The following is a 26,135-nucleotide window of genomic DNA, read 5'->3' as shown; positions in this document are numbered from 1 at the left end:
ATTTATACACCAGTGTGAGTAGCACTGGAGGCAAGGAGGGTGAAGTGTCTTGCCTAAGGACACAACGGACTGACTAGGATAGAGCAGGATTCGAACCGAACGACCCGCTCTACCACCTGAGCCATGACCGCCATAACTCTATTGTACATGGTTCTATTCAACCTGAAGTTAATATTTGCAATAATTACTTTTAATTAGCTGTTTTTAGCCTAGCTATAGCACTATAATATCAAAATTATTGCATGAATTGTCTGCTTAATGGTGTCTCTACATTATCAGATCATTGATATTACAACTGGTGTGTAACATCCACTACAGTTACCTTTTAGTTAAAGTTTTCCTAAATTAATCATATGTTAGCTTTATGGAAAGAGGATGATTAAAGTTTTATGTAAGTTGTCACATGTGGTCGACTGGTATATATATCTCAAAGTAATCTAACTAGACAGTGTTGTCTGAGAGTAATAATCCCACTGAGTGTTAGAATAATTCATGCATAAAAAAAACTATCCTTTCACAAAAAATGTAAATAACCTGAAAGTATTTAAGAAAAACAAGTGCAAATTTTACAATATTATTTCTCAGTTTATCATTTATATATGTGTATTACAGATCAGAGTGGCTCTACAAAGACACAAAACATTTGGGAACAGGCATAATATTGTTAAAAATATTAGAGTTTGGAATTAGGGGTTATTTATAGGTTATTATGCAGCTATTTTACTGCTTTGACCCACTTCAGATCTTCTCTTGGACATGTCAAACAGTAGCAACAATGTTGATTTCATTGCATTAGTATTTTTTCATGTGAGATTAAAAATCAGGTTTCAGTGTACATCAATGACACTTATTACTTGAGGGTGCTATTGCTAATGTTTGTCATGTCCAAGACACTGATATAAAACAATGCCACATCCGTCCATCATGTATACATGGAAAATAATCCATACTGTATTTTGTGTTGTTTTTTTAATAACATAAGTGGCATCATTTATTCAAACGGACGTTTAAAGGGCTAAAATACTGTAAATAATTTAAGTTTTGGTAGTTTTGAGCAGAGCTGAAGTGGTTGTGGCCTGAGGGGTCCCTAAGGGTAAACTTTTATCCTTTTATTATTTCAGTTGCAGTTTTTTTTTTGTTTTTTTTTATCACATCAGATATTATTAATCTAATCTAATCTAATCTAATCTAATCTAATCTAATCTAATCTAATCTAATCTAATCTAATCTAATCTAATCTAATATTCCCAAAGTATGAGAGAAGATGGTGCCACTGATACATAAAAATAAAGAGAATAGTTCTAATATACAGGGTGTCCCATAAGTCTCCATACATAGGATAAATAAACGTTTCTTGACATAAACCATTTTTATTTATATAATATGCTCTATATGACTGCCATTTTGTCGGGAACACATTTCAATGCATGTCCTCCACTGCTGAAGAACTATAAAGAAGAAATATAAAGAAATACATGTTAGAACCATATGTATTATGTCTCCTATGTATGGAGACTTATGGGACACCCTGTAGATTTATAATAATACTAGTGCGTTGACCCACGGGGAACCACGGGTCATATTAATACAGATATCTAGGGACTGAAGTTAGTAAGTGTGTCGTTCCTGTTTTTAACTTCATTCCTCATCATGCAGTGTCAACCGAGCAATGTGACTGTAAGGCTATTGTATTCCAAAATGACTAATATCTGCCAAAATATTGGTCCTAAATCAATTTGCCAAGATATTTTATGTGGAGATGGGACTATTCCTCAACTGTAGGTACCAAATTGACCAGTTAAAACGTCTATATTTCTCAGAACCGTGCAGACACCCACACACACACACACACACACACACACACACACACACACACACACACACACACACACACACACACACCTTCCAGACCTTCCAGTGTTATGATATAGACAATTTGCAGCATTTTTAGGTTATTTTTTATGTATCTAAAAATGCAAACAAGAGGGTAAAAATAGTATGAAGTTCAGTTTTTTATGTTTATTTTTTTTTTATAAAAGGACTGTCTGGAGTGTTGCTTGTTGAACAAAACACATGAACAGAGGAAGGAAACAAGGAAACAACTTCACCTGCATGATATTACTATCCAACTGGCCTCTTTTCATCTTCTCTAGACATTTTTATGGTGAACTTTTACGTGTCCATATTTAAGTCTTTATCCAGCAGCACTGCCCAGCCCGCTGTTCATTTTTCCACAGTCTCAAATGAAAAATGATAAGAAATGAAAGTATGTTATATTTCAAGGCCATGTTGTTGATCCTATGACATCATCAGGCTTCTGTTCTGCAATCTTCATGTTTGTTCTGGCATCAGATAATGAAAAGGCACTGCTGGGAATGAGGAACAAGGAAACAAAACTATGGAGATGTTTCTGTTGAGACAGGCCAGGCTCATCTCATCAACTGTCACAGGTCGACTGCCGCTGGTTGAAGTGCAGGTGGGCATCGCTACATAACATACCACAATTAGTTTCCTGGTGAAAGAGTCTTTCAGCAGTACAGCTCAGATAATCCTTGGGAGGACATGCTGTATACCTTCCAAAACTCAATAATAAAGTCGTGAAGAGTTTGACAAAAAGTAGAAGCATTGTACTATAGTTCTTGATCTAAAATGCCATGTCATTTATTCTTTCTTAAATAAAAACCTTCATTTGCTCAGCATCGATACTGTAACGTTCCCATCTGAAGGTTCTTTTGAGTCCTCATCTTTGCGCAGGTTCCTCAAAGGCACCATCTGGGACTTATCTGTCATATTTTCTCCCTGTAAAAGAGACAAAAATGATTTAATATAACATTAGTGAATTCAATCTCTGAAAACTTATCTTCTGATAACTGAGTATAATATGAAACACACACTACTGTCATGTCTCTCATTTGGATTTCACTGCAATATTTATCCATGTGTTTTTCTTAACCTTGTTACTCCTCTTCAGGTTCATAGAAGGCTGAAATCTATCCCAGCATGCATTAAGCGGAGAGCAGGGAAACACCCCACATAGTGTTCCAGTCTGAAAACAAAGAAAGGCTGGTGTGTGTCTACGTACTTTACAACCTTTATACAGTAGTGGAAAAAAGTTTTTGGACACCCTTGAAATTTTACACAGTCTCAAATATAATCATGAAATATTTGCCGATAAATCCTTTTTGTGTTTCAAAAGATGTGGTTGCACCAAACAAACAAATGCAACAGATTTTTTTTTACTGTTAACAAGAAAAAAAAAAGAAAAAAAATTCTTGTCACTTTCAGCATGTCATGCCCTGGATGTGTTTCATTATCTTACTAAAACACCCAGTTTTGACCTTGATGGAACAGAGCATGTGCAGAAGGGACCAGTGAGTTTGGAGAATGGAACTTAACAGTGATTCTTAATGTAATATATCATGAATGCACGGGGTGTCAAAAATTATTTTCCACCACTGTTGTCAATGCAAAGTGTGAAGAGAGTGTTGTACTGTAGTATTTACGTCACTGTCTGATGGGACGTCTTTCATTTTATGCAGGTCCCACCACAGCAGACCCTCTTTGATTTGACTTCTTTTTGTTGGTCCTACACACAAAGAAAAAAAAAACTGCAGTTTTAATGCAGTGTAATGCATTTAACTACCACATATCAGTCTAAAATCAAGAGCTCATAACGATAGAGGGTGTTGCATGCTGTACATATTGTAAAACTCATTTTAGGTTGTGATTTTCTAAATAATATTCATTTTAAAAGGGCAGTGTGTAATATTTATACCCTGTTCACACTAACATGGATAGTTTTTCTAAATGCCTGCTTTCTTCCTACATTTCATTAAAAAGATTCTGTCCACACGACCTTCATTTTACAAAAAATCTTTCTCCATGGACTGACAGACCATCGTTTCTGTTGGACACCATGGATTACACTGGACGTAGCAGATACAAAGACTTTAATTTGTCATGAAGGTGAGCAGCAACAAGTTAAATTCTAATCCTCAGTTACCTTCAGTGTATTCCTTATATTTGTCACATCCCTGTCTACTTTCTCTCTCTCTTTCTCTCTTTCTTTTTCTCTCTCCCTCTCAGCCACACCTTCTCTTCACTCTCACAGTCACACCTCCTCATCAGTTAACTCTGTTCACCTGTTCAGCTCAGCTGAAGCCCATTAGGCTAGGCCTGTATATTCACCCTTCTGTCCTCTGTTCAGTTGCCAGATTGTTCTACCTTTGTGTTTATCTCTCCAGTGGTTTCTTCTGTCTGATCCTGACCTGCCTGTCTTCAGTCCCCGGTAACGACCAGCCTTCTCCTGACCACATCTCTCAGTCTGTGCCCTGGATATTTGACCCACTTTCCGTCCCCGACTACATCTTCAGCCTTTGTCCTACTGGTCTCATTTGGATTCCCCGGCTCTCAACCCACCGCCTGCCTCTGACCCACCTTCTGCCTGTCCGCTGTCTGTTGTTTGTTTGCTTGACAAATAAACTGAAAAAAGACTTAATTCTGTGGCTCTGCTTTTGGGTCCTCCTTTGTACCAATATTATTATTATTATTATTATTATTATTATTATTATTTCTATTATTATTGTCAATATTTTTGGGTTTCACCATAACACTGGTCCAGTCCATGTCCCACAGGTATCCATGCTGACCTTGATCTACTGCAGGTCATACACTGATCCATACACCTGGATTTGATATTTCAGGTGCAGATTCATGACTCAAAGCAATAACAGACATGAACAAAATGGGATGTGAGGCCATCGTTATCTAATCTCTCTATTTTCCCTTTTCACATGCATACACTCAAACTGGAGTTTGTAAAAATCCTCACTTGTGTTTTTAAAAAATCTCAGTTTTTGTCACCTAAAATAAAGTTTATATGAGGACAAAAGGCCCAGACATCGATTAAAAAAATTCTGTTTTGCAAAACATCCATGTTAGTGTAAATGGGGCAGAAGTGACAACCAGTGAAGAAGTTGACGATTGAACCATTTGTTCTGAAAGTCCCTCTTAAAAGCAAATATTTGTGCCTATTCTTCTCCTTAACCCAAAAAGAACCAGTGCTATTTTATGGGAGCTCCCAAATGATTTTTTCTTTCCTTTTAACCTTTCTTAAGTGATTTATCACCACTTATTATAATATAATCCTATGTATTTTGCATTTTTCAGTGTAAATCATGTATTTTTCCCTACACTTAACTCACTGATCATGTAGATGTTCATGAAAACTCAGAGTAAATTCACAGGTTATTATATAAAAACAGAGAAAACTGAAGAAAAAGTGACTTTTTCAGCAAAATATATCATTAACTAAATAAAAAAATAAGCATTTATTTGTCAAACTCCATAGGTTTTACTGGTGAATCAATGTTGTAGAAGATGACGGTGTTTCCACAGTAACCTGATGACCATGAAAAGATGACAAACTGTATTTTACACCAAGTATTTACATGTATTGATAGGATAAGTGCATCATCAGGTATCAAACATTAGAGATGAGTAGATGCTTTTGGTCAACAGTGGCTTTGTGGGTCTTTATGGGTTAACGGGAATTTTCCACTGATTCACTCTCAAACATATCAGGTGACAGTGAGACATCTTGATACTAGATTCCACCTATTAAATAAAAAAAAGGTAAAAGAGGAAGTCTGTTGTGAGCTGCTGTGGACTGGAACAACAACATGCTCCCTCTTTACATAGAAAGGACTCATTCTAAGGCAACAAAAATATAGTGATTCATAGTTTCAGGTGATTTTTAACCAATGAATACAGAAATAAGACTATTATATTCAATTTGTGTCAGCTGACGCCTCCTAAATTCCTGTAAATCTTATACACTTGACCTTTAATTTACTCTTTGTGACCAGATTGCAATGACACAGTGACAAAGCAGTCTCACATTACCAGCTTTTACTGCTCTGTCGTAGGTGTTGCCACACTTATTGTGCTTTATTGTTTTAACCGAAAACAGTGTGAGTCAGCACTTTGGACTCATTTTAACCAAACACATCTGTAGATTATGACTCTGGTGTATTTTCTTCTTACCTGTTACGTAACTCACGATCAGCCCGACTAGTATGACTGAACTAGTCGCCATGGCACCGAAGTAGAGGTAGGACATGGAGTAGAAGTTGTGGAGCCCCCTAGTTTTGGAAGGAGAAAGGTAGATGAAAACAATTAGTACATTTCAGACAAATTCACACTGTCTGATTCTGTATCACTTTGTTGGTAAGTGTGTAAGTCCTTTTTCAATCAGTCGACATTTCTATAAATAAATGCTGTCCTATTTTTATTCACTACCTTTTGACAGAAATCTTGGTCTGCTATGAAATCCCATTTTAACTTAACTTGATCTTTTGTAGATGTACGGTCAAATAAAATGGTTGACCCTTTTGATACTCTTTATGCAATGTTTCTGTATGAAATTCAATCTGTAATTGTATGTTTTTTTTAATTTTAGTCTTTTTATTCTGGACCCCAGGAAGACTAGTAATCACCACGGTGGGAGCTGATGGGGATGGGGTTAAACAATTAAACCATCATTACACTTGAAAGATAGGTGTGTGTCGGTGCTAGTCTTCTATAACCCACTGACCCTTGATCTGTGGGGTGCAGCCATTCAGAGATGGAGTTTTGGTCCAGGTCAGGGCTGCTGTTCATGGTGCTGTTTCTGGATTCACATTTTCCAGTGTAGCTGGGCAGGACACCCATGGTCTTCTCACTCGGTGGGTAAAGAGTTGAACCCACAGCCAACCACACAGAGACACAGAAGCCCACTAATAATCCAGAATATGCCCCCTGGAAGATAAAGTGTGTAAAACAGAGGTGTCAAACATACAGCCAAACCAGGCCCGCCTAAGGGTCCAGTTCAGCCTGTGGGATGAATTTGGGAAATGCAAAAGTTATACTGAAATTATAAACAGTCAAGGATATCAAGATCATTTTAATTCAGGGGCCACATACAGACCAATCCAATCTCAAACATCACATAATCTATAAATGATGTCAATTCCAAGTTTTTCTTCTTTATTTTACATGAAAATGTCTAAATTTATGAACTATCATTTCACAAAAAATATGAATAACACAAACAAATATGAACAACCTGAAATGTCTTAAGTAAGCAGAATTTTAACAATATCATTCCTGTTAGTAAGTGTTTTGTGCCTTTACTGTGATCTGTAAATTGTACTGCACATGTGTATATTAATTATATGTATATTTATTTATATTTACATTTGTCTGTACTTATGTTTGCTACAGTATAATATTGTTATTGAATGCGTGTCATGTTGCTGCTATACTGTAATTTCCCAGTTTGGGATAAATAAAGTACATCAATCAATCAATCAATCAATCTATCTATCTATCTATCTATCTATCTATCTATCTATCTATCTATCTATCTATCTATCTATCTATCTATCTATCTATCTATCTATCTATCTATCTATCTATCTATCTATCTATCTATCTATCTATCTATCTATCTAAAGGATTGATTAGTCAATAATCATCCCTTCTCCAGATGCCACATTACAGATGTTGTGAAATTACATAAATAAATTTGTCATGGATCAAATATGAGTAAAACTTAGTAACATGAATTCCCATTTTTAGCCAAATGTCCATCTTTTTCACCAAATTTCCAGATGCTGCTCTTTGTATATTACTTTTAAAATGATTTTCTATGTTTTTTTTGGACCAAACATCAGGAATCTACCAGTGCACAAAGAGAATCAAACAGCTTACCAGCCTGTTTGTTGCTGGGACAAACATCCCCAGAATAAACACACCCAATAACGGACCGCTGACCACACCCATAACAGTGAACGACCCCTGAGGAGACAAAACAGACAACGTTATACTCTATTTGTGTGTTGTTTGAGCTTATGGTGCTCCTTTTACATTACACATGAGGGGAGGACCACTTTGACAGTTACTGCGGAGGACATTACATTGAATATAATTTAGAAAAATAAGTTAATATGTATCTGTTGTGATACCTGGAGGACGCCCCAGTCCAGGAAGGAGGAGAGAGCAGCTACAGTGATGCAACCAACTCCATAGAGGAAGGCTTCAAGATGATGAACAGAAGACAATGATATCATGAGCTGTGCTGTCAATAAAATGCTACTGTGAACATTAACCCATAAAGACCAAGTGGTACTTGTGGCAGTTCCCAAATTGATTTTTTTTTTCTTTCTATTTAACTTTTCTTAAAGGATTTATCACCATTTTTAGTAATATTATTCTCCTTATTTTCTGTTTTTTCAGTGTAAATCATGCATTTTCCTATATTTAATTCACCGATCATAGAAGTTCATTAAAGCTTGGAAGTGAATTCAAAGGTTATTCTATCAAATCAGAAATAAAAATAGGAAAAAGCTACTTTTTCAGCAAAAATTTCATTGACTAAACATAAAAACAAGTTTGTCCGTCCACTGTCATTGACCCAACCAATGGGTTTTACTGGTGAATCAATATTGCAGAAGAGGATGGTGTTTCTGCGTTCACTACGGAGCCTCTGAATGTCCAAATGGGTCATATCTGATGATCATGAAAAGATGAAAAACTGTATTTTACACCAAATATTTACATGTAATTATAGGGTTAGTGGATCAACAGCTAAACAGTTTAGATCAGCAGATGGTTTGGGTCGATGGTGTGTGTTTGGGTCTTTATGGGTATATTGTTAATATACTGTATACACCTCTACAATGTTTGAACTGAAGAACTAATTTCTGCTCCAAAAGGTACAGTTGACACCAGTAAACCGGCTTAATTTGAGAATTAAATATGTGCCAGTGCACCTACACAGTCCTTTGGAAAGAAGGATCAGTTTCTTTGGAGTCATTTGGAGCAGATGAGGCCGGAGCAGATCCTCCATTGTCACTGCTGCCATCGCGTTGATACTGGTGGAAGCAGTGCTGGGAAGAAGAAAACTGGTTACTGGTTATTGTTGGTTATTGTAAAACATCTGAGTGTCTTTTTATTATGTAAGAAGCTGAGAATGAAAGGGTTCATAATCATATTGTTTTGTGAATGAGTAACAGTGTTGTGTTATATGACCCATTATGGATAGTGTGATATCCTCCTGAGACCCAGGAAAATAAAAGTTTCTGCTGTTTTAATTGTCTTGGGTGAACATAGCACGACACAAACATCTTGTCTGATACTTTTTTTTTTTTTTTTTTAACAATAACAGACCAAAACTTCCTGTTTAAAATAGGGTGGTCATGGCTCAGGAGGTAGAGCAGGTTGTCCAATAACCGAACTGAAGGGTTAGTTCCAATCCTGCTCTGTCCATGTACTGTAGTGTCCTTGGGCAAGACACTTTAACCACCTTGCCTCCAGCGTCACTCGTATGTCACACTGGTGTATGAATGTTTGGTGATGACTGGAGGGGGCCAATTGGCAGCTGTGCTTCCGTCAGCTGTGGTTACAATCATAGTTTACCACCACCAGAGAGTGAATGAATAATGTAAAACACTTTGAGTGCCTTGAAAAGCTATAGAAATTTAATCTATTATTATTATTAAAAACATCTACAGTTGTAAAAGGTTCAATAACTTTTGAACCTATAGCTCTATGACCATTCTTACCAATTCAGATAAAATGTATTTTCTAAGGTTTTTAACAGCATCACATGTGTCTTGTTTGGACATTCAGAGGCTTTGTAGTTAATATGAGAGCACCATCATGTTCTCATGTTCCATCATTCTTCTAGAAAACCAGTATAGTTAGACAACTACCTGTGGGTGAAGATACTGTTTTTAAGTTAATGGTATATTAAGCTGAAAAAAAAAAAATCACTTTTGCTTCAGTTTTCTCTGGTCTGATGTAATAACGTTTAAATTTTCTCCTAACATACAGTATATAAACATGTAAAAGGTCAGTAAATTAGATTTTGGAAAATATCTGATTTTCAGTGAAAATGCAGATGATATTATCATAATAAATAATGAAAAATCACTTGGGAAAGTTTTAATGTGGAAAAACTCCATTTGTTATCCTGAAACATGTAAGTCAAACCTTTCCTACAGAGATTCTTCTTGGTCTTTAAGGGTTAAATAAAGCTGTGAAACAAAAAAATCATTGCTGAATCTCAGGAGGATATAAAATCAGAGATCAAATCCAGTAATTCATCAATATGCAGAACACACACAATTTTTGTCTGCTACAGATGTAATGGACAGTTTCTAATGCATCTTATCATTATGCTGTCTTGTATGTCATTATGAATTACATGTTCTATTATGTGGAAAGTGCTTTAAGTTATAGATGGTAATAGATCAAGATTAAAATACCTCAGAGTCCCACTGTACGCACAGGCCAGAAAGAGGCCTGGGAAGCCGGGGTGATTTTGGAAAATGTCCAACACAAAGTGCGGCATATACTTAATAAAACAAGGAAGGGGCAAAATGGAGGAAAATGAAATCTCATTCAGTGGTGGTCCAAAGACTCAAGTGTAAAGTTGAACATTTTAACAGCTAAACATCATAAATAAAATGTAACCCTGACTATGGACAGTAAAACAGATGGGAATGATCTATGTTATAAAAGGGAAGTGGACTGTGTGTGTGTCTCAGGCATTACACAAAATCCAGAAAGCGCTGACTGCTGCAGTTTGGTATACTTATGTATTTTGGGTCAAGGAAGAGACTAGTGAAAACAGCAAGTTGATAGGACCAATATTTTGGGAAATATTAGTAACTTTGGAATACAATAGCCTTAAAATCATGTAGCTATGCCCAGAATCAAAGAATCATCACTGAAGTAAGTTACCTAGCAACAGATAAACAATAGGGCCATGGTGTCAAATGTCATGTGCAGAAGCAGACATGGCAGCTGAGAGGTTATTCAACTGAAAATGCCAGTGAAATTTTCCAAAAAAGTAAAGAAAGTAAAGGAATGAACTGGATCAGAGGGTCTAGAACCCATGGTTCTCCACAGGTCAAAGCACTAGTACATGGGTCGGCAACCTTTGCATTCCAAAGAGCCATTTTAGGATAAAATAGAAAAACAAAACTGTCTGGAGCCTTAAGATATCTGTACATGTTTTACCTCAAAGTGGTGACTGTTTAAGAAGCTCTTAAGGATTAGTTTGTATGGAACACGTTGAGAATGAATCAAAGTTTTGGTGCATTTACAGAAATACAAAGAAATTACAGAACTACAGTAGACAAAATGGTGACATTTGTTATTATTGTGGACTTATATGTGAAGGCTTTCTTTGCAATGAAGAATACAGATGAATACCTTCAGTGCCGTGAAATAAAAAGTAGTCTACTTCTATTACTACTATTTTTTTTAAAAAATCTGTTTGGAGTGTTGTCTACATTTTTACATTTGCATAACATCAGAATGACTTTATGGTTGTGACAGGAACAGCAAAATGTATAAAATGTAACTCTTATTCATTTCCATATGTTTTTGACAAAGCCACATGGAGCCCCTTGAAAAGGGCCCAAGAGTGAAATGTGGCCCCGGAGCCACAGGTTGCCCACCCCTGCACTGGTATTAAAGTAGTAGTAAAACTTATAATAACCGCATTTTACCACTGACATTAAACAAAACAAGAATATTTTCACTCAACACTTTACTTATTTACCTCAACTATCTATGCAATATATGTAATAATAGTAGATCTGAAAACAGAGAATCATTATTTGCTGATGGATCATAAAATATAAGAAGGAAATGGTACCAGGTCAGGGGCCGAAATTCTCCCAGAGTTCAGGGGATCACAGTTGATGTAATAAGCAAACATGACAATGCCACAGGTTGCTGCGCTGCTCACAATCAAACACAGGCCCACTTGGTTCACAAAAAGAGCCCTGCAAACAGAGCAAACATGTCAACACTGACCATGATGGGCTTCATTTTTCCCAATAAAGGTTTTTCTGTTGTGTTGGAACATTTATCAAAAAAGCCCAGAGGTCAGTAAAAGTCATAAATTCAGTCAAATCAAACTGTACAGACCATGAGTTAAACCTGGTCCAACTATAACTATTCTTATTTATTATTCTCCTGTCTGCAGCACATGGCGTTAGAATCGCTTGACAAGTGAAAGTAAATTATCTTCACTAACGAAGCAAAACAGGACATGGTTGGCACTTTCACATGTGGCTGCTTTTGTGGCAATAAAACCTATCCATCACATATGAAGACCAGGTATTATATGACCTATTACACTGGTCAACAACAAATTTATTGTTTAAGTTTTTTGAGCTGATTTAGGATAATTTTAGTGTGCTGAATCCAAAAATCACATTAATTTTGCTCAATCAGGTCAATTTTCTGAACTATGCTACATATTGGCTTTTAACATTTTTGCTTACATTTATGGGCATTTTCACATCATATGATACAAAATTCTTTCATATTTCTTGCAATAAACGAGTTCTGAAGATTTTACTTTTGCCAATTAATGATTAATGTTTTTTTTAATATTACAGGTGAATGAAATGGCTTCAACTAGAAGATCTTGCAAAAATAAGCCTGACGTATTCTGCTACATCTGCGGTGAATACACCATTGTACCTAACAGGAATCAAGTCACAAGTTTCATAAAGTGTGCTTACCAATCTTATTTTGGTATTAAACTTGGTGACCAAGATAAAGTTTGGGCGCAGATTGTGAGAAGATAAAATTTTTCAAAATCAAATTAGCAAAAAAACACCTGACCTGATCGAGAAAAACAGATGTCATTTTTGGATTTAGCGGTGCAAAATGGTCCTAATTCAGTTGAAAAAACCTAGACAACTTGCAAAAAACATTTTTTTGTAACCCAGTGTTATAAATACTGTAAAATTACAAATAAAACAGATTTAACCTCTTATATATATGCCAAGTATTCTAATAATTTTGGCCACCACTGTATACCTGTAGGACCCAAATATAAATGTGAGACAGGTTTCCACTCACCACTGGGCAGCTCTCTCTGTTCTACAGGAGATGTAACGCTGCACTTGTGCTTGGTTCACCCCGTACATGGACAGCCAAACCAGAGCACCCCCGACCGACAGGCTCCAGAACGTATAACGCTTCCTCGGGTCGAAGTCAAAGCTGCACAGAAAAAAATTACTGAGCATTTTTTCCAGAGTCGAAGGTATTTTTCCCAAAAAGAGTAAGATTGGCTCTGTATTGAGTTTGATTAGCTCTATCTAAAGAGTAACTTTAAGTCTTTTTAGAGAGGGACTAAATGTTATCTGAGTAGAATAAAATTTTCTTCAATTTGAGTAAATTTTACTCCTGTGTGGAGAAGAAAATCAGGGATATTTTACTCTTTACTTAAACTTATTCAACAGAGCATGAACATGAGTTTTAGTCCTGACTCCCACCTGTATTGTTGACACTTATGTGAAGGAATCATACTGCTTATGTTTACTTTATTGTATTGCACTATTATTTTATATACAGTTAACCCCACACAAGACCTCACACATATATGTCATTTTTTTTGTTATATTCATGTGTTTCACTGTGAGCACCAGAGCAGTTTAACAGTGAGACCCGGCAATGAATTTTTGTCCTCTATAGGGGACAAGAGTTTCACAGATTCATCTAAAAAAAACCAAAAAACATTCTGTCCACTGCAAAGGACATTTCATTAAAAACAAATAAATACAAAATGCATCTGAAAAAACTGTTACATTATGTGGCTTCCAATCACAACAATTATTTAATGTCAAAAAAGCCAAATCTTTTACTTTCCTGGGTCTCAAGAAGTTAATACCTGGTTTAAATATGAATTATAGAAGAAGAACGTGCTTTATTGTTAAATGTTTTTGGTAGTGTTTTTTCCGAGTGCACCTGAACATATCACTGGGTATTCAGTAGTAGCAGCCGGGGCAGTGTGAATGGACTGGTCACTGAAGGCAAACCGTTTTGGAAAAGAAATAAAAGTTGTTCACCTGTAGGTAAACCTCGGTGTCTGTAACATTTATATGTGACGATATTCTAGCAAAAAACTATAATCTCACTTCTAGCTGACCCTAACCCTAACCCTAACCCTAACCCTATAATCTGTAATGAACCCTGATCAAAATGTAGGTAACATGATGGCAACTAAGTAATCATCATGTCATTGTCACTCAATAAAATCTCAGGAAAATATTTTAATTTGGCCTTTTGTAAAATATTTTGCTATAATTTGTGTTCTTTGTGTTCTCACATCCAGTTATTTTTTTTGTCTGAGTGAAAAACCTGAAAACCAAACTTCACAGACCACAATATAGATGTTATTCTTGGTTTATCTAAATGATTATATTTTGTTATTTATGAGAAAAAAAAGTGGTTTAACTCATTAAAGTTAATGCGAGATCCATTTCTGGCGATTTCCACTACCAGCGCAGGACCACCAACCAGAACTGTGCCTTGGATGAAAATGGCCACAAAGCCCGACAACATGACAACGATCTGGAACACATCCGTCCAGATCACAGCTTTCATGCCTCCCTGTTACACATAGATGGAGAATTAAATAGTCATGCAAACACACCAAAACATATGAGACTTTCAAATAACAAATGAAGGACACATTCACCTTTTACAACACATTTTAAAGGTTTAGTGACAAGGTCAGAGTTAAGTCTGTTGTGTTACTGATGACATAATAAACACCAGATTAAAAAAAAACCTGTTTGTCTCTTGTCACTGACCACTATATTTTCCATATCAATCAATATCCAATGGAAACCAGGAGTCAGTAAATTAAAATATACAGTTTCTGTTACTCACTATTGTCTTTTTTGCTCACTTTCACTTTGTATTTGAGTCTGTATTTGCCTGGTTCTGCACACACTTGAAATCTTTTACAGTGGATCATTTAGCAGTTGCATATTTTTATTTAAATTTTTTTAATATAATTGTTGTTTCCGCGTTCCTCCAATTTTTGCCTGCTGTTGTAAAATAACTTTCACACCCAAGGGACAATATTGAAGTTGATTATTCATACTCTGAGGCTTCTGATTCATTAAATTTCAGGCATTTGGCAACATATAAAATACACTGTAACAATAAAAAACACAATAAAAGTGGCGGACTGTAACATTGCGCCTTGTAAAAGAACCAAGTGTAGATCATAAGGAGCAGTGAGAGCTGAAGTGATAAGAAAAGTTGCAAGTATTCAACTTGCTTTAAAAGGACGGTGATCTTTTGACAGTGAAAACATGCACTTACTAGTGTGGTGTACAAGGTGCAAATGATTCCAGTGGAAAACAGAGACACCCACATATTGAGCCCAGTGGCTGAAAGCAAAAACAAAACATTGTCCATTCTTTAAACACTGGCACGTGCACTTCAACAATGATCGTGATACTCAGAAGAATGTCCAGTAACTGAATCTACACTATAGTTATATATAGGAATGTCTGATAATATCTGCCCACCGATATTATCGGCCCGATATTGGCGTAAAAATGTAATATCGGTGAATATTGTTATCATTTTTTTTGCCTATCATTAAAACCGATAAAATAATGCCTTGATTTCGCCGGCATTTACAGACGTGTAAATGAAGCATTGTTTGTAGCTGAAAGAAATGTGCAGTTTTCAAAACTGTACAGTAGAGTTGCCACACTGTAATAGACTCATGGAGGGAGGGAGAGAAAAAAAATAAATATGGCATTTTTTCCACAACTAAAGTTGAAGTCTGTATTCTTTGCACAGACAGTGTTTACATTTTGAAAGCCTTGTTGCATTTGAGAATACATCCAATGGGGCATCACAATAAAATTAGGCATGATGTGTTAATTCCATGACAGGAGATATGTGATGTTACCTAAAATTAGTTTAATATCCCACATATATCGGCAGCGGTATCGGTAGATATCGGAATCGGAAGTTATGCGTTGGACAATATCGGTATATCGGTTTTTGGCAAAAAAGCCAGTATCTGACATCCCTAGTTATATACACTGTTGCCTATAAAGTTGGAATAATTTTGTTTTCAGGCACATTCCTCTTTTTATTCCTATTTCTACACATCAGTAATCACTTTTGAAGAGGTACAGTGATTACATACTGAGCTCCAGTTACGTTTTATCCATCAAGAATAAATCACATTGTCACAATCATTTTATGAGTAGAGGTAAAAATATTTTATTCCAACTTTATGGGTAACAGTGTGTCAACAGAATAGTGTTATTGCTTTCCATAATGTATTCAGCATTTCATTCTTCCCCAATGCAACTACCTAAAACCACACATAAGAAAGAATATCCACAGTTACTTTTGTCTTGACATTTAGTCCTTCCTAAGTGATTTATCACTGTTTAGTATAATATTTGTTTTTGCATTTTACAGTTAAAATGAGGTATTTTCCTATGTTTGATGTACTGATCATGTAGATGTTGATAAAAACTAATGTAAATTCAAAGGTTGTTATACCAAAACAGAAACATAACATGCTGTGCACTTTTAATCCCCCTCGGCCAAATATAGTGAAAGATTCTGTTGAAAGTTACTGCCCTATAATTTAGATTAGATTGTCTTTGTGTAAAATTTATTACATACATATTTATATTTGAAAGTACTCAGATATTATAACTGCACAAGGCCATTTGAATTTGGAAAAAGTAGGCCAAGGTCCCTTATTGTCAATAGACATCTGCTCTATGCCACAGTATACATTTGGTGCAGATATGTCAATGCATTCTTCAGATACTGCGATTATGTCATTGAATGGACAGACAGATGGACAGGTGACAAAATGATAACAAAACTCTTTGGGTAAAAACTGAAGAAAAGGTGACTTTTTCAGCAGAATATAGCATTAACTAAGGGTTTGAGGGTTAAATAAAATAAATACTATTATCCATTATACATGAAATATATTAGGCAACCAGTGAACATGTAGACATTGAAGCTGATGTGTTAGAAACAGCAAAATGAGCAGGACTATAGAGCTGAGTAACTTCGACACGGGAGAAATTTTCATTGGGTCAGAGCCAAGGTTATTATCGTTAACAAAAACTAATGACATGCCGAAAACTAGAATTGTAAAAACATTTAAGTTAACTGCAATAACTGAAAATTATAATTAAAAGAAAAAACAATAACTAACTGAAACTGTATTGTGTGCTTATAAAACTAACCAAAATGTCTAAAAATTATGGATAAAATTCCCTTCGTTTTCATCTTTGTCAATGTCGGATTGATATGAAATTAATTTATTTCCCTTGAGCAATTTTAGCAGGTGGCACCATACAGCACTTAATGGTCCGTCGCTTCTCGTCACTTGTCGTTTAAAGTCGTCTTTTTGTCCCCACTCTACTGGCAACATGGAGACTAAAGTTGGGAGAAAGCAGCAGAGTCCTGTATGGTATTTATGTGAATACGACAGTGAGGAAGACAAAAGATATAAAAAACTAAAACTAAACTAAAACTAAGCATTTAGAAAAAAAAAAATTAATAAAAACTAGCAAACCTGCTCTAAAAACTAAAACTAACTGAATTAGAGAAAAAAAAGGATAAACTAAATAAAACTAAACTATAATGAAAAATCCAAAACTATTATAACCTTGGTCAGAGCGTCTCCAGATCTTGTTGTTCATTCCCAATGTAAAGTGGTTAGTATCTACCAAAAGTGGTCTAAAGAACAATCCTGAATCTATGGGAACATAACATTATTACCACCTGTCTAATATTGTGTATGGGCCCATTTTTCCACAAAAACAGCTCTGACACTAGACCTAGACTCCACCAGACCTCTGAAGGTGTGGTATTTGGACCAAGACGTTAGCAGCAGATCCCTGAAGTCCTGGAAGTAGAGACGGGGGGCATCCATGGATCAGATTTATTTGTCCAACACCTCCCACCGATGCTCAGTTGTCCTAAGTTTGTGATGTCCTTCCATAGTCCATTTTTGGTCTGTACTACCCACTGCAGACCAGGAACACCCACGTCATTCAGCAACTTACATCATACATTTTGCTGCTTCCAACACATCAGCTTCAAGGACTAAATGTTCACTTGTTGCCTAATATATCCAACCCACTGAAAGGTGCACTCTAAGCCCAGAAGTTGTATTTACAAAAATGCTTTAATTACAAAGTACTTAAATGATTTAAGTTTTATGACATTACTATAAAATGTTCAGTATATTCTATTAATTTGTAGACATAGTTGAAAGTACGAAAAACTTTAAGTTGAATGGATTTAAATCACTAAGTTTTAGTCATGACCACACTTTTTTATCTACGCATTGCATTGTGGGTATTGGGCATGTTGTTGAAAATGTGTTCTTTTTCTGTGCAGGGGTTCAGCGGGGTTGTGGTGTTAGTGTGAATTTTGGCTTAATGTGTGTATGCCAATGTTTACTGGCCTTTTTGTGTTTGTTTTTGTATTTTTGTAGAGCTGCACCATGAGTCCGAACCATAGGAAGAACAATAGGTTTCCTGTTTATCTATGATTGTTTTAAGCACTTCCTGTACTGGCAAATGGAATTGAAGTAATGTACATCCATGCTACAATATATTAAGTAAAATAATTATTCAAAGTACTTTACATTGCAAAAGATATTAATATAAATCAACTTGGATTTGAGTTCAATGAACTGATGAAATTAAGTCTAAGGATTATACAAAGTTTATGACATTGCAACAAATTTTAAGTCAAATTAACTTGGCATTTAGTGTGTTGTACTTAAAATAGAAATTCCATTCAAATCAAGCATTTAAGTTTAATACACTCAAGTTCTCATTACTCATTACTTAAATTTTTTAAGGCAACGAGTTACCTGAGATTTTTTAAGTAAACTCAACTATCCGCTCTTACAGTGTGCTGTTGTTATGAAATGATCCATATTATCACCACTTCTGTCTGTGGTCAGAATGTTATATCTGATCTGTGTATCTACGAGGTAGATGAGATTATTCTGAACGTCTCCTACCTTCATTGAGGATCAAGGCTGGTGCATAGATGACGATGCCCGTATAAAGCAGCTGTGATAAAGAACAGTGTGTTTACAGCTTTTTTTATGTAGATGCAGAGGCAATCACTGCATCAAAATATTAAAACGTTAAAGATTAGGTTTGTGCAGATTAAAAAATGAATTTATTTGATATAGGATTTATAGCAAATACCCATGTAAGTCATTAACTTTAAAAAAAGTAAATGTAGCTTTAACAGTGCTAAGCAAGAACAAAAAGAGAACACAACTATGTATGTGTCTTACCGTCGCTACAATAAACTGGATACTCCCCAAAAGCTGCATCCCTCTGCCAAATCTCATCCTCAGATACTGTGACATGTAGACAGGAGAAGTTAGAACCATCTCTGCACACATCCTTCATCAGCTCTTATTCAACATGTCTGATAAAGCACAGGTGCATGTCAGCATTTTGTCATGGAAGTCCTTTGTGATTTCAGCATGATGATTGGATGAGAAATATCTACACCTGCTTTGAAGTTTTTAATATTTACCAGGTTTTGTTTCTCATTTTAGTAAAGTATAAGTCAGCACATCCTCTGATTTTTGGTCATTTGTGTTTGTCCAAAAACCAGAAGGAAACTAGATACTACATATATTTAACAAAAAAAAAAAAATTAATACTGGATTTCTGTAAAGTTTTTAGACATCTATGCCTACATATTAGCTCAAAGCATGCTTCTTCTTTTAGTTTTAACACATTTTTTTTTGCGTTATTATTGCATCATTGTACACATTCCCAGCATCCAGTCTGATTTCAAGCTAAATGGATGGAAAATAATACAAAGAAAACATAATCCTCTGGTGTTTCCATCAGTTCAGATCACATAAAATGAGAATACTGAAAGGGAGGTAGCAAAATGGAACAGACATGAAAGGAGAGAGAGTCTGAACCACAGGGAAAAGGTGATATGATGTTTTGAGTTCTTACAGCAAAGTCACTGTTCATTGTGTTTAGTATATTGTGTTTTTATTTTATTTAGCGTTAGAATAGAATAGTCTTTGCTGAACCCATAAAGACCCAGTGGTACTTTAGTGTTAGTTCCCAGATTAATTTCTCTCCGTATATTTAACCTTTCTGAAGTGATTTATTACCATTCATTGTAATATTATCCTCTTCAGTTCGAGTTTTTTTCAGTGTAAATTATGTATTTTCCTATATTTAATTCACTGATCATACAGATGTTCATTAAAGCTCTGAGTAAATTTAAAGGTTATTGTATCAAAACAGAGAAAACTGAAGAAAAAGTTATTTTTTCAGCAAAGTTTATCATTAACTGAACATAAACCAAGTATCTCCATCCACTGTCATTTATCACTCTCCATTTTTTTTTACTGGCAAATCAATGTTGTAGAAGATGACAGTGTTTCCATGTTCACTACGGAGCCTCTGAACGTCCAAATGGGTCATATCTGATGAGCATTAAAAGATGAATAACTGTATTTTAAACCATTTATTTACATGGACTGGTAGAATTAGTGGATGAACAGGTATTAAACAGCTTACATCAGTAATTGGTTTTGGTTGCCAGTGGCTGTTTGGGTCTTTAGGGGTTAATATATTAATGTGCCATGCGGTTCAGTTATCTTTGCACAGACACGGCAGATAAAAACAACACTTTGACTTAAATACACATAATAAGATGAATCAATATTTTTACAAAGTCTTGTCACACAAGTTCCTGCACTTCTATTTGACTAAAGAATGTGTGCACTTGCCACAGCAAACAAAAGGAAAGTGAGTAATGACCGAAACAGGTGAGTGTGAATGGAAACAGGTGGCAAGACACAACAGGGAAATAGGTTTGTGTTAGAATCAAGTGCAAAGGACAAACTGTGAAATGCAGACTGACGCTGAACAGGACATAAAGTAAAGACAGAGGTGGAGTGGAAACGATCTCATGACTCCATGATGAACAGCTTACTAATGACTCTGCAATATTATAGCTTAAAAAATAGTAAACCCACATTAGTGTTTTGTTTCCATGATATGGCAACAAAACACTAATGTGGGTTTACTATGATTAATGTTTGTTTTTATGTCCTTCAGTCTGTTTATGGTCAAATAGCGTTAAGATATATTCAAATACAGTTTAGTTAATTTATAATGAGTCATGCCATGATTGCAATGCTATAGAGATATTTATCATTATTTTGTTATTATTTTCAAAGGGTTTTGTCTAATTTCTTTTGATGGATATCAAAAATGATAAAATCTGTTTCAGGGACAAACAAACAAACAAATAACTCAAGAGATACATTTTGAGTAATAATCTGTCAGTAACAATTGCATCACATCATTACAGTCTTCCTCTTAATTCATGCTTTGTTGAACTGTCAGTTCTTATTTGTTGAATTTGTCAACTATTTCTGTGTAACAGACATGTGATATAGAAAATAAAACTGCAAAACAGAAATAATAATGTCATGATATAATTTTATATCAAATCAGCATTTTCTATATTAACAAATTTATTGTTATTGTGATGCAGTTTTTAAGTTTTATGCATTTTACATTGTCTCATATAATAATAATAATAATAATAATAATAATAATAATACATTGTTATCATGATTAATTTTACTCCTGTGCATTGATTTTGTACTATTATAAGTTCAATCATTATATTTCTGATGTGTTTCACTGTCTGGTGAGTTTATTAAACTTTCATTCCAAAAGAAAATCTTGGCTTAAACTTGAAGGCGTTAATGTTTTGACATCTCTGTGATAATTATCAATTTCAGTTTTGCTCATATTGTCCAACCCTAGTTCCAACTGCAGAACATAACAGACTGAATCGTTCAACACAGGCTTTTAAATCTTTTTTTTTTTAATCAATCAACATTTTTTTTTGACGTCACTGATTTCTTAAATAACCATGTAATGATGGGATAATGTACAGTAAGACAGTCATTATTGTGATCTAAACTCCTTCAGGGTGATCAGGCACCACTAAGGACTGAGAGGTTTATTTCCTAATAACAACCTGCTTGCTTTAGTACATTACACTTTATATAACATGTTGAGAATCAACAGGAAGCTCAGTTTGACCTGGTTGGTGCTGGTGATGCCCAGTCGAAAGAACACTGGCAGGAACAGTAACGCTGTCAGCAGGGAGTTTATGCTTTGTCCAAGGCACATGTAGAGGAACTTGAAGCCATAACGTGAAGCCTCAGCAGGAACACCCAAGACCTGGACAGCAGACATGAAACTGGCACACAGCGACAGGCCGACGGGAACTGCCGGCAGGCTCCGGCCCCCAGTGAAGAAGTGATCTGCACTGGTATTGGTAGGATTCTTTTTCAGGGCCTGGAAGATTCCAATGGCCATGGAGACCAGCAACATGACAGCAAATACTGCATAGTCTGCCAGGCAGAAACCTGAGGTAGGTGAGTCACTGTCTTCCATGGTTTTACTGGTGGATCTGGGTGTTTGGTTGATCTGTGAGAGTGAAGGTGGGACTCAGTTAGGGATTTGAAAGGCTGATGGAGAACCAACAAACAGGCTTTTCTGCTTTAAAGGATGACAGTGAAAGATACACTGGCCATCTGTTTATCTCATTACTTCCTAGATATATTTACAATTATGTAATAATAATAATAATAATAATAATAATAATAATAATAATAATAATAATGGATTAGATGTATATAGTGCTTTTCTGTTAACACATATTCATATTCATTCACTCTCTGGTGGTGGTAAACTACGTTTGTAGCCACAGCTGTCCTGTGGCAGACTGACAGAAGTGTGGCTGCTAAACCGTGCCAACAGCCTCTCCCACCATCACCAAACATTCACACACATTCATACAGGTGAGGTGAGTGAAGTGTCTTGCCCAAGGACATGATAGCACATGAATAGGACAGAGTGGGATTTGAACTGCCAGCCCTTTGGTTATTGGATGACCTGCTATACCTCCTATATATATATAAATATATAAATATAAATATATATATATATATATATATATATATATATATATATATATATATATATATATATATATATATATATATATATATATATATATACGAGGGCCGTTCAATAAGTTCATGGCCTCACCCAGAACAGAACAACACAGACTGATAATTTATATTTTATTTTTCAACATAATCTCCATTTACAGCAATGCACTTGTTCCATCGATGTTCAAGCATCACTATCCCATCATGAAAGAATCTAACATCCTGTATTATAACAACCAGTATTTCTGGGTGAGGCCATGAACTTATTGAACGGCCCTTGTATATATATATATATATATATATATATATATATATATATATATATATATATATATATATATATATATATATGTATGTATGTATGTATGTATGTATGTATGTATGTATGTATGTATGAGTGTTGTTGCTGTCAAGCAGATGCTAAATCAAGTGGAGACTGTTAAGTTGGAAATAGCACATACAAAAGCTATGATGCAAATTAGTGACATTAGGCATAATTGTGATAGCTAGCATTTAAAAAAAAAAAAAAAAAAAGAATAACTCTCTAATAATTAACTCTCTTTTGCAAGAGTATCCTGGCCAAGACAGCAGCAGCAGAAGTTGTAGAAAATAGAAATTTCAGCCACATATCCACACTAAAAATGTACATAAAAAACATACATGAAACAGAATGAATCATTTAAAAGGTAATAAAATAATTTTGTTTTGGATTCATTTAAAACCAATTTTTAAATCTCAAAATTTTGATTGTACAATATTAAAAGTGCAATGGAGCAGGCTCACCTGTACACCTGAATTCTGAGGTATGCATGGATCGCATGGACCAGGGTGGTGATAAATGAAGGGAGTTCTAGCTATAACTCATAACGCGTATACCATACGACAATAAAAGTGCAACTGAAACTTAAGATGCTTTACTAATTCCTCTAAGAATCATAAGGGGGGGGGGATTAAATGGGGGAAATAATTCATAAGAGTAAAGGAGGGATCTCTATATGTACCGCGATGTACCTCTCTCATTTCCAAAGGTTAGCACTGGAAACATTTTGAGTGATGTTATTGATACACAAAATAAATAGGAGAGATCCAAGGACTGACCCCAGTGTACCCTTTGTAACTATGTCGGATGTCGGTCCTTTACACACTGTGTTCTCTGTGTGAAGTAGTTATCAGACCAGCATGATTTGCAAGTCCAGTGTTTTAATAGTAGATGACCCACTGTGTCAAAAACATTGGAAAGATCACTCAAAAGGGCTGTGCCATGTTGCTTATTGTCCAGAGAGTCAATGGAATCATTTCTAACTTTTAAAGCTGCAGTAGTTGTGATATATGATTTCCTAAAACCAGACTGAAAGGCACATAATATATTGTTATTCTGAATAAATTCTTTAAGTTGATGACTGTTGAGATGTTCCAGAACCCTGACCAGGACAGAAAATTTAGAGAGGGGACGGTAATAACTAAACACAGTGGGATCACCTCCTTTAAACACAGGGAAAACAAAGCTGATTTCCATATACATGGAATTTCATTGATTAAAATAGACAAAAATGTAAAAATGTACAGTATGTTATGGCAAAATAGCAATTAAACAAATTTATAGATTATTTTACTGATACTACTATTGATCAGTTCCTCTAGTCAACAATCCAAACAAAACAAAAATCACCCAAAAATGTGTAGAATATCATGAAATTAATATCACTGTTCCTGAAACAGGCCGTTAAAATTGATCCATGAACACCAGGGACCATAGATAACCAGGTAATATATGTACAGTATAACCACAAAAAGTGTTGTACAGCACCTCATTACAAAAACAATGGAATACTAAGGCAAATTTGAGATAACAGTTTACAAGGGGTTAAATGCTTTGCAAAATGACGAAAAACAATTTTTCATGATTTAATTAAATAGATTTATATACATAAGTCTTCTCCATTGCTGTATTTTTGATTCATTAGTCTTTGAATAATCTTCTTGTGTTTCTACCTCAACTAAAACAAAGTTGTGTCTCTAAGTACATGAGTATTTGCACAAATTATAATGTAATTATAAGCATCTAAATATATGACTTTTAGTAATACAGCCCTTAAATATGACTCAGGAATATATGGCTAATAGTTCATTATGGCTAAATAAATACATTGCAATACTGGAGGTAAAATTTAAACAAATCAAATCAAATGAAATTTTATTTATATACTGCCAAGTCATAAGAAAAGTTATCTCATGACACTTTACATTCAGAGCTGCTAAAATTATTTGAAGAGTTAAGTCATTTTGTAATTTTAAGACAAACTCTTACAGACTGACAGATTGGACTCTGAATGGGAAATCTAAATATTAACCCAGAGAAATTAACTATATCTATGACAATAATTATAATAGTGTTGAAAAACAAAATGAGCTCACCGTTCTCCAACAGCTCCAGTCGCTTCAAGATAGTGAAAGAGGAATTTGCTGACAGCTCTCTTGACTTCTCAGCTGCTGCTTTTTTTTTTTTTTTTTTTTTTCTATACAAGGCATGTGTGTTTGTGCACACCAGGACGTCTCTGTCAAGTGCACATGGCATGAGTGGTAAATGCATATTTATGACAGAAAAGTGTTGTTAAATGGTTAATAAATGCCTAGAGTGAGCTGTTTTGATGGTAATATGCCAGTTTGTTGCATGAGTGCAACACATTGTTCTTAGAATTTTAATTTCTTAGAATTTTTCTCTTTATATTTTTCATTTTCACTCATGTGGTTTTTCCACCTGTCTTTTTCTCTCTGCGATTGCTTGTTGTATGTTGCTGCTGTTAACTGTGAAATTTCCCCATGGTGGGATAAATAAAGTCTTATCTTATCTTATCTTATCTTATCTTAGAAGCCTTAAGTCAGGGTGTAAAATTGACTTTTTACCTCATCTGCCGTTGACTAGTGACCCCCAAAAATTTACCAGCCAAAAATATTTTTCACCCGCCAAATTAAAAAATCATGTGTCATTTGACTTAAAATAATTACTGTACCTTTTTATTATGAAAATCCAACTCAAGCACCACCTAAAGAATATAGTTATGTACAGATCAAATTACATTATTGCTATTTTATTAGGCTGTATTTCATTTCAGAGTTTCTGTGTGGAGTTTGCATGTTCTCCCCGTGTCTGCGTGGGTTCTCTCCGGGTACTCCGGCTTCCTCCCACCATCCAAAGACATGCACTAATAGGTTAATTGGTTAATCTAAA

The 26,135-nt window shown here is 35.2% G+C and overlaps 1 protein-coding gene across 1 annotated transcript; it reads right to left on the bottom strand.

The window, feature by feature from the left end:
* Positions 1–1,987: 1,987 nt before the first annotated feature.
* slc5a5 (solute carrier family 5 member 5) lies at positions 1,988–25,381 on the bottom strand. The gene is made up of 17 exons (XM_030131378.1): positions 25,322–25,381; positions 21,990–22,379; positions 19,184–19,249; positions 18,899–18,950; positions 15,187–15,254; positions 14,309–14,463; positions 12,931–13,071; positions 11,711–11,840; positions 10,311–10,399; positions 8,818–8,930; positions 8,007–8,077; positions 7,753–7,839; positions 6,596–6,798; positions 6,046–6,143; positions 3,504–3,586; positions 2,954–3,046; positions 1,988–2,799 (listed from the first exon to the last, which is right to left on the bottom strand). The coding sequence occupies exons 2-17, from the start codon at positions 22,344–22,346 to the stop codon at positions 2,686–2,688; spliced, it is 1,920 nt and encodes a 639-aa protein (XP_029987238.1). The 5' UTR covers positions 22,347–22,379; positions 25,322–25,381; the 3' UTR covers positions 1,988–2,685.
* Between the last annotated feature and the right edge of the window lie 754 nt (positions 25,382–26,135).

Source organism: Sphaeramia orbicularis, chromosome 4 (assembly GCF_902148855.1).
Source record: "Sphaeramia orbicularis chromosome 4, fSphaOr1.1, whole genome shotgun sequence".
Lineage (NCBI taxonomy): Eukaryota > Metazoa > Chordata > Actinopteri > Kurtiformes > Apogonidae > Sphaeramia > Sphaeramia orbicularis.
This window is presented reverse-complemented; position numbering and strand designations above follow the sequence as displayed.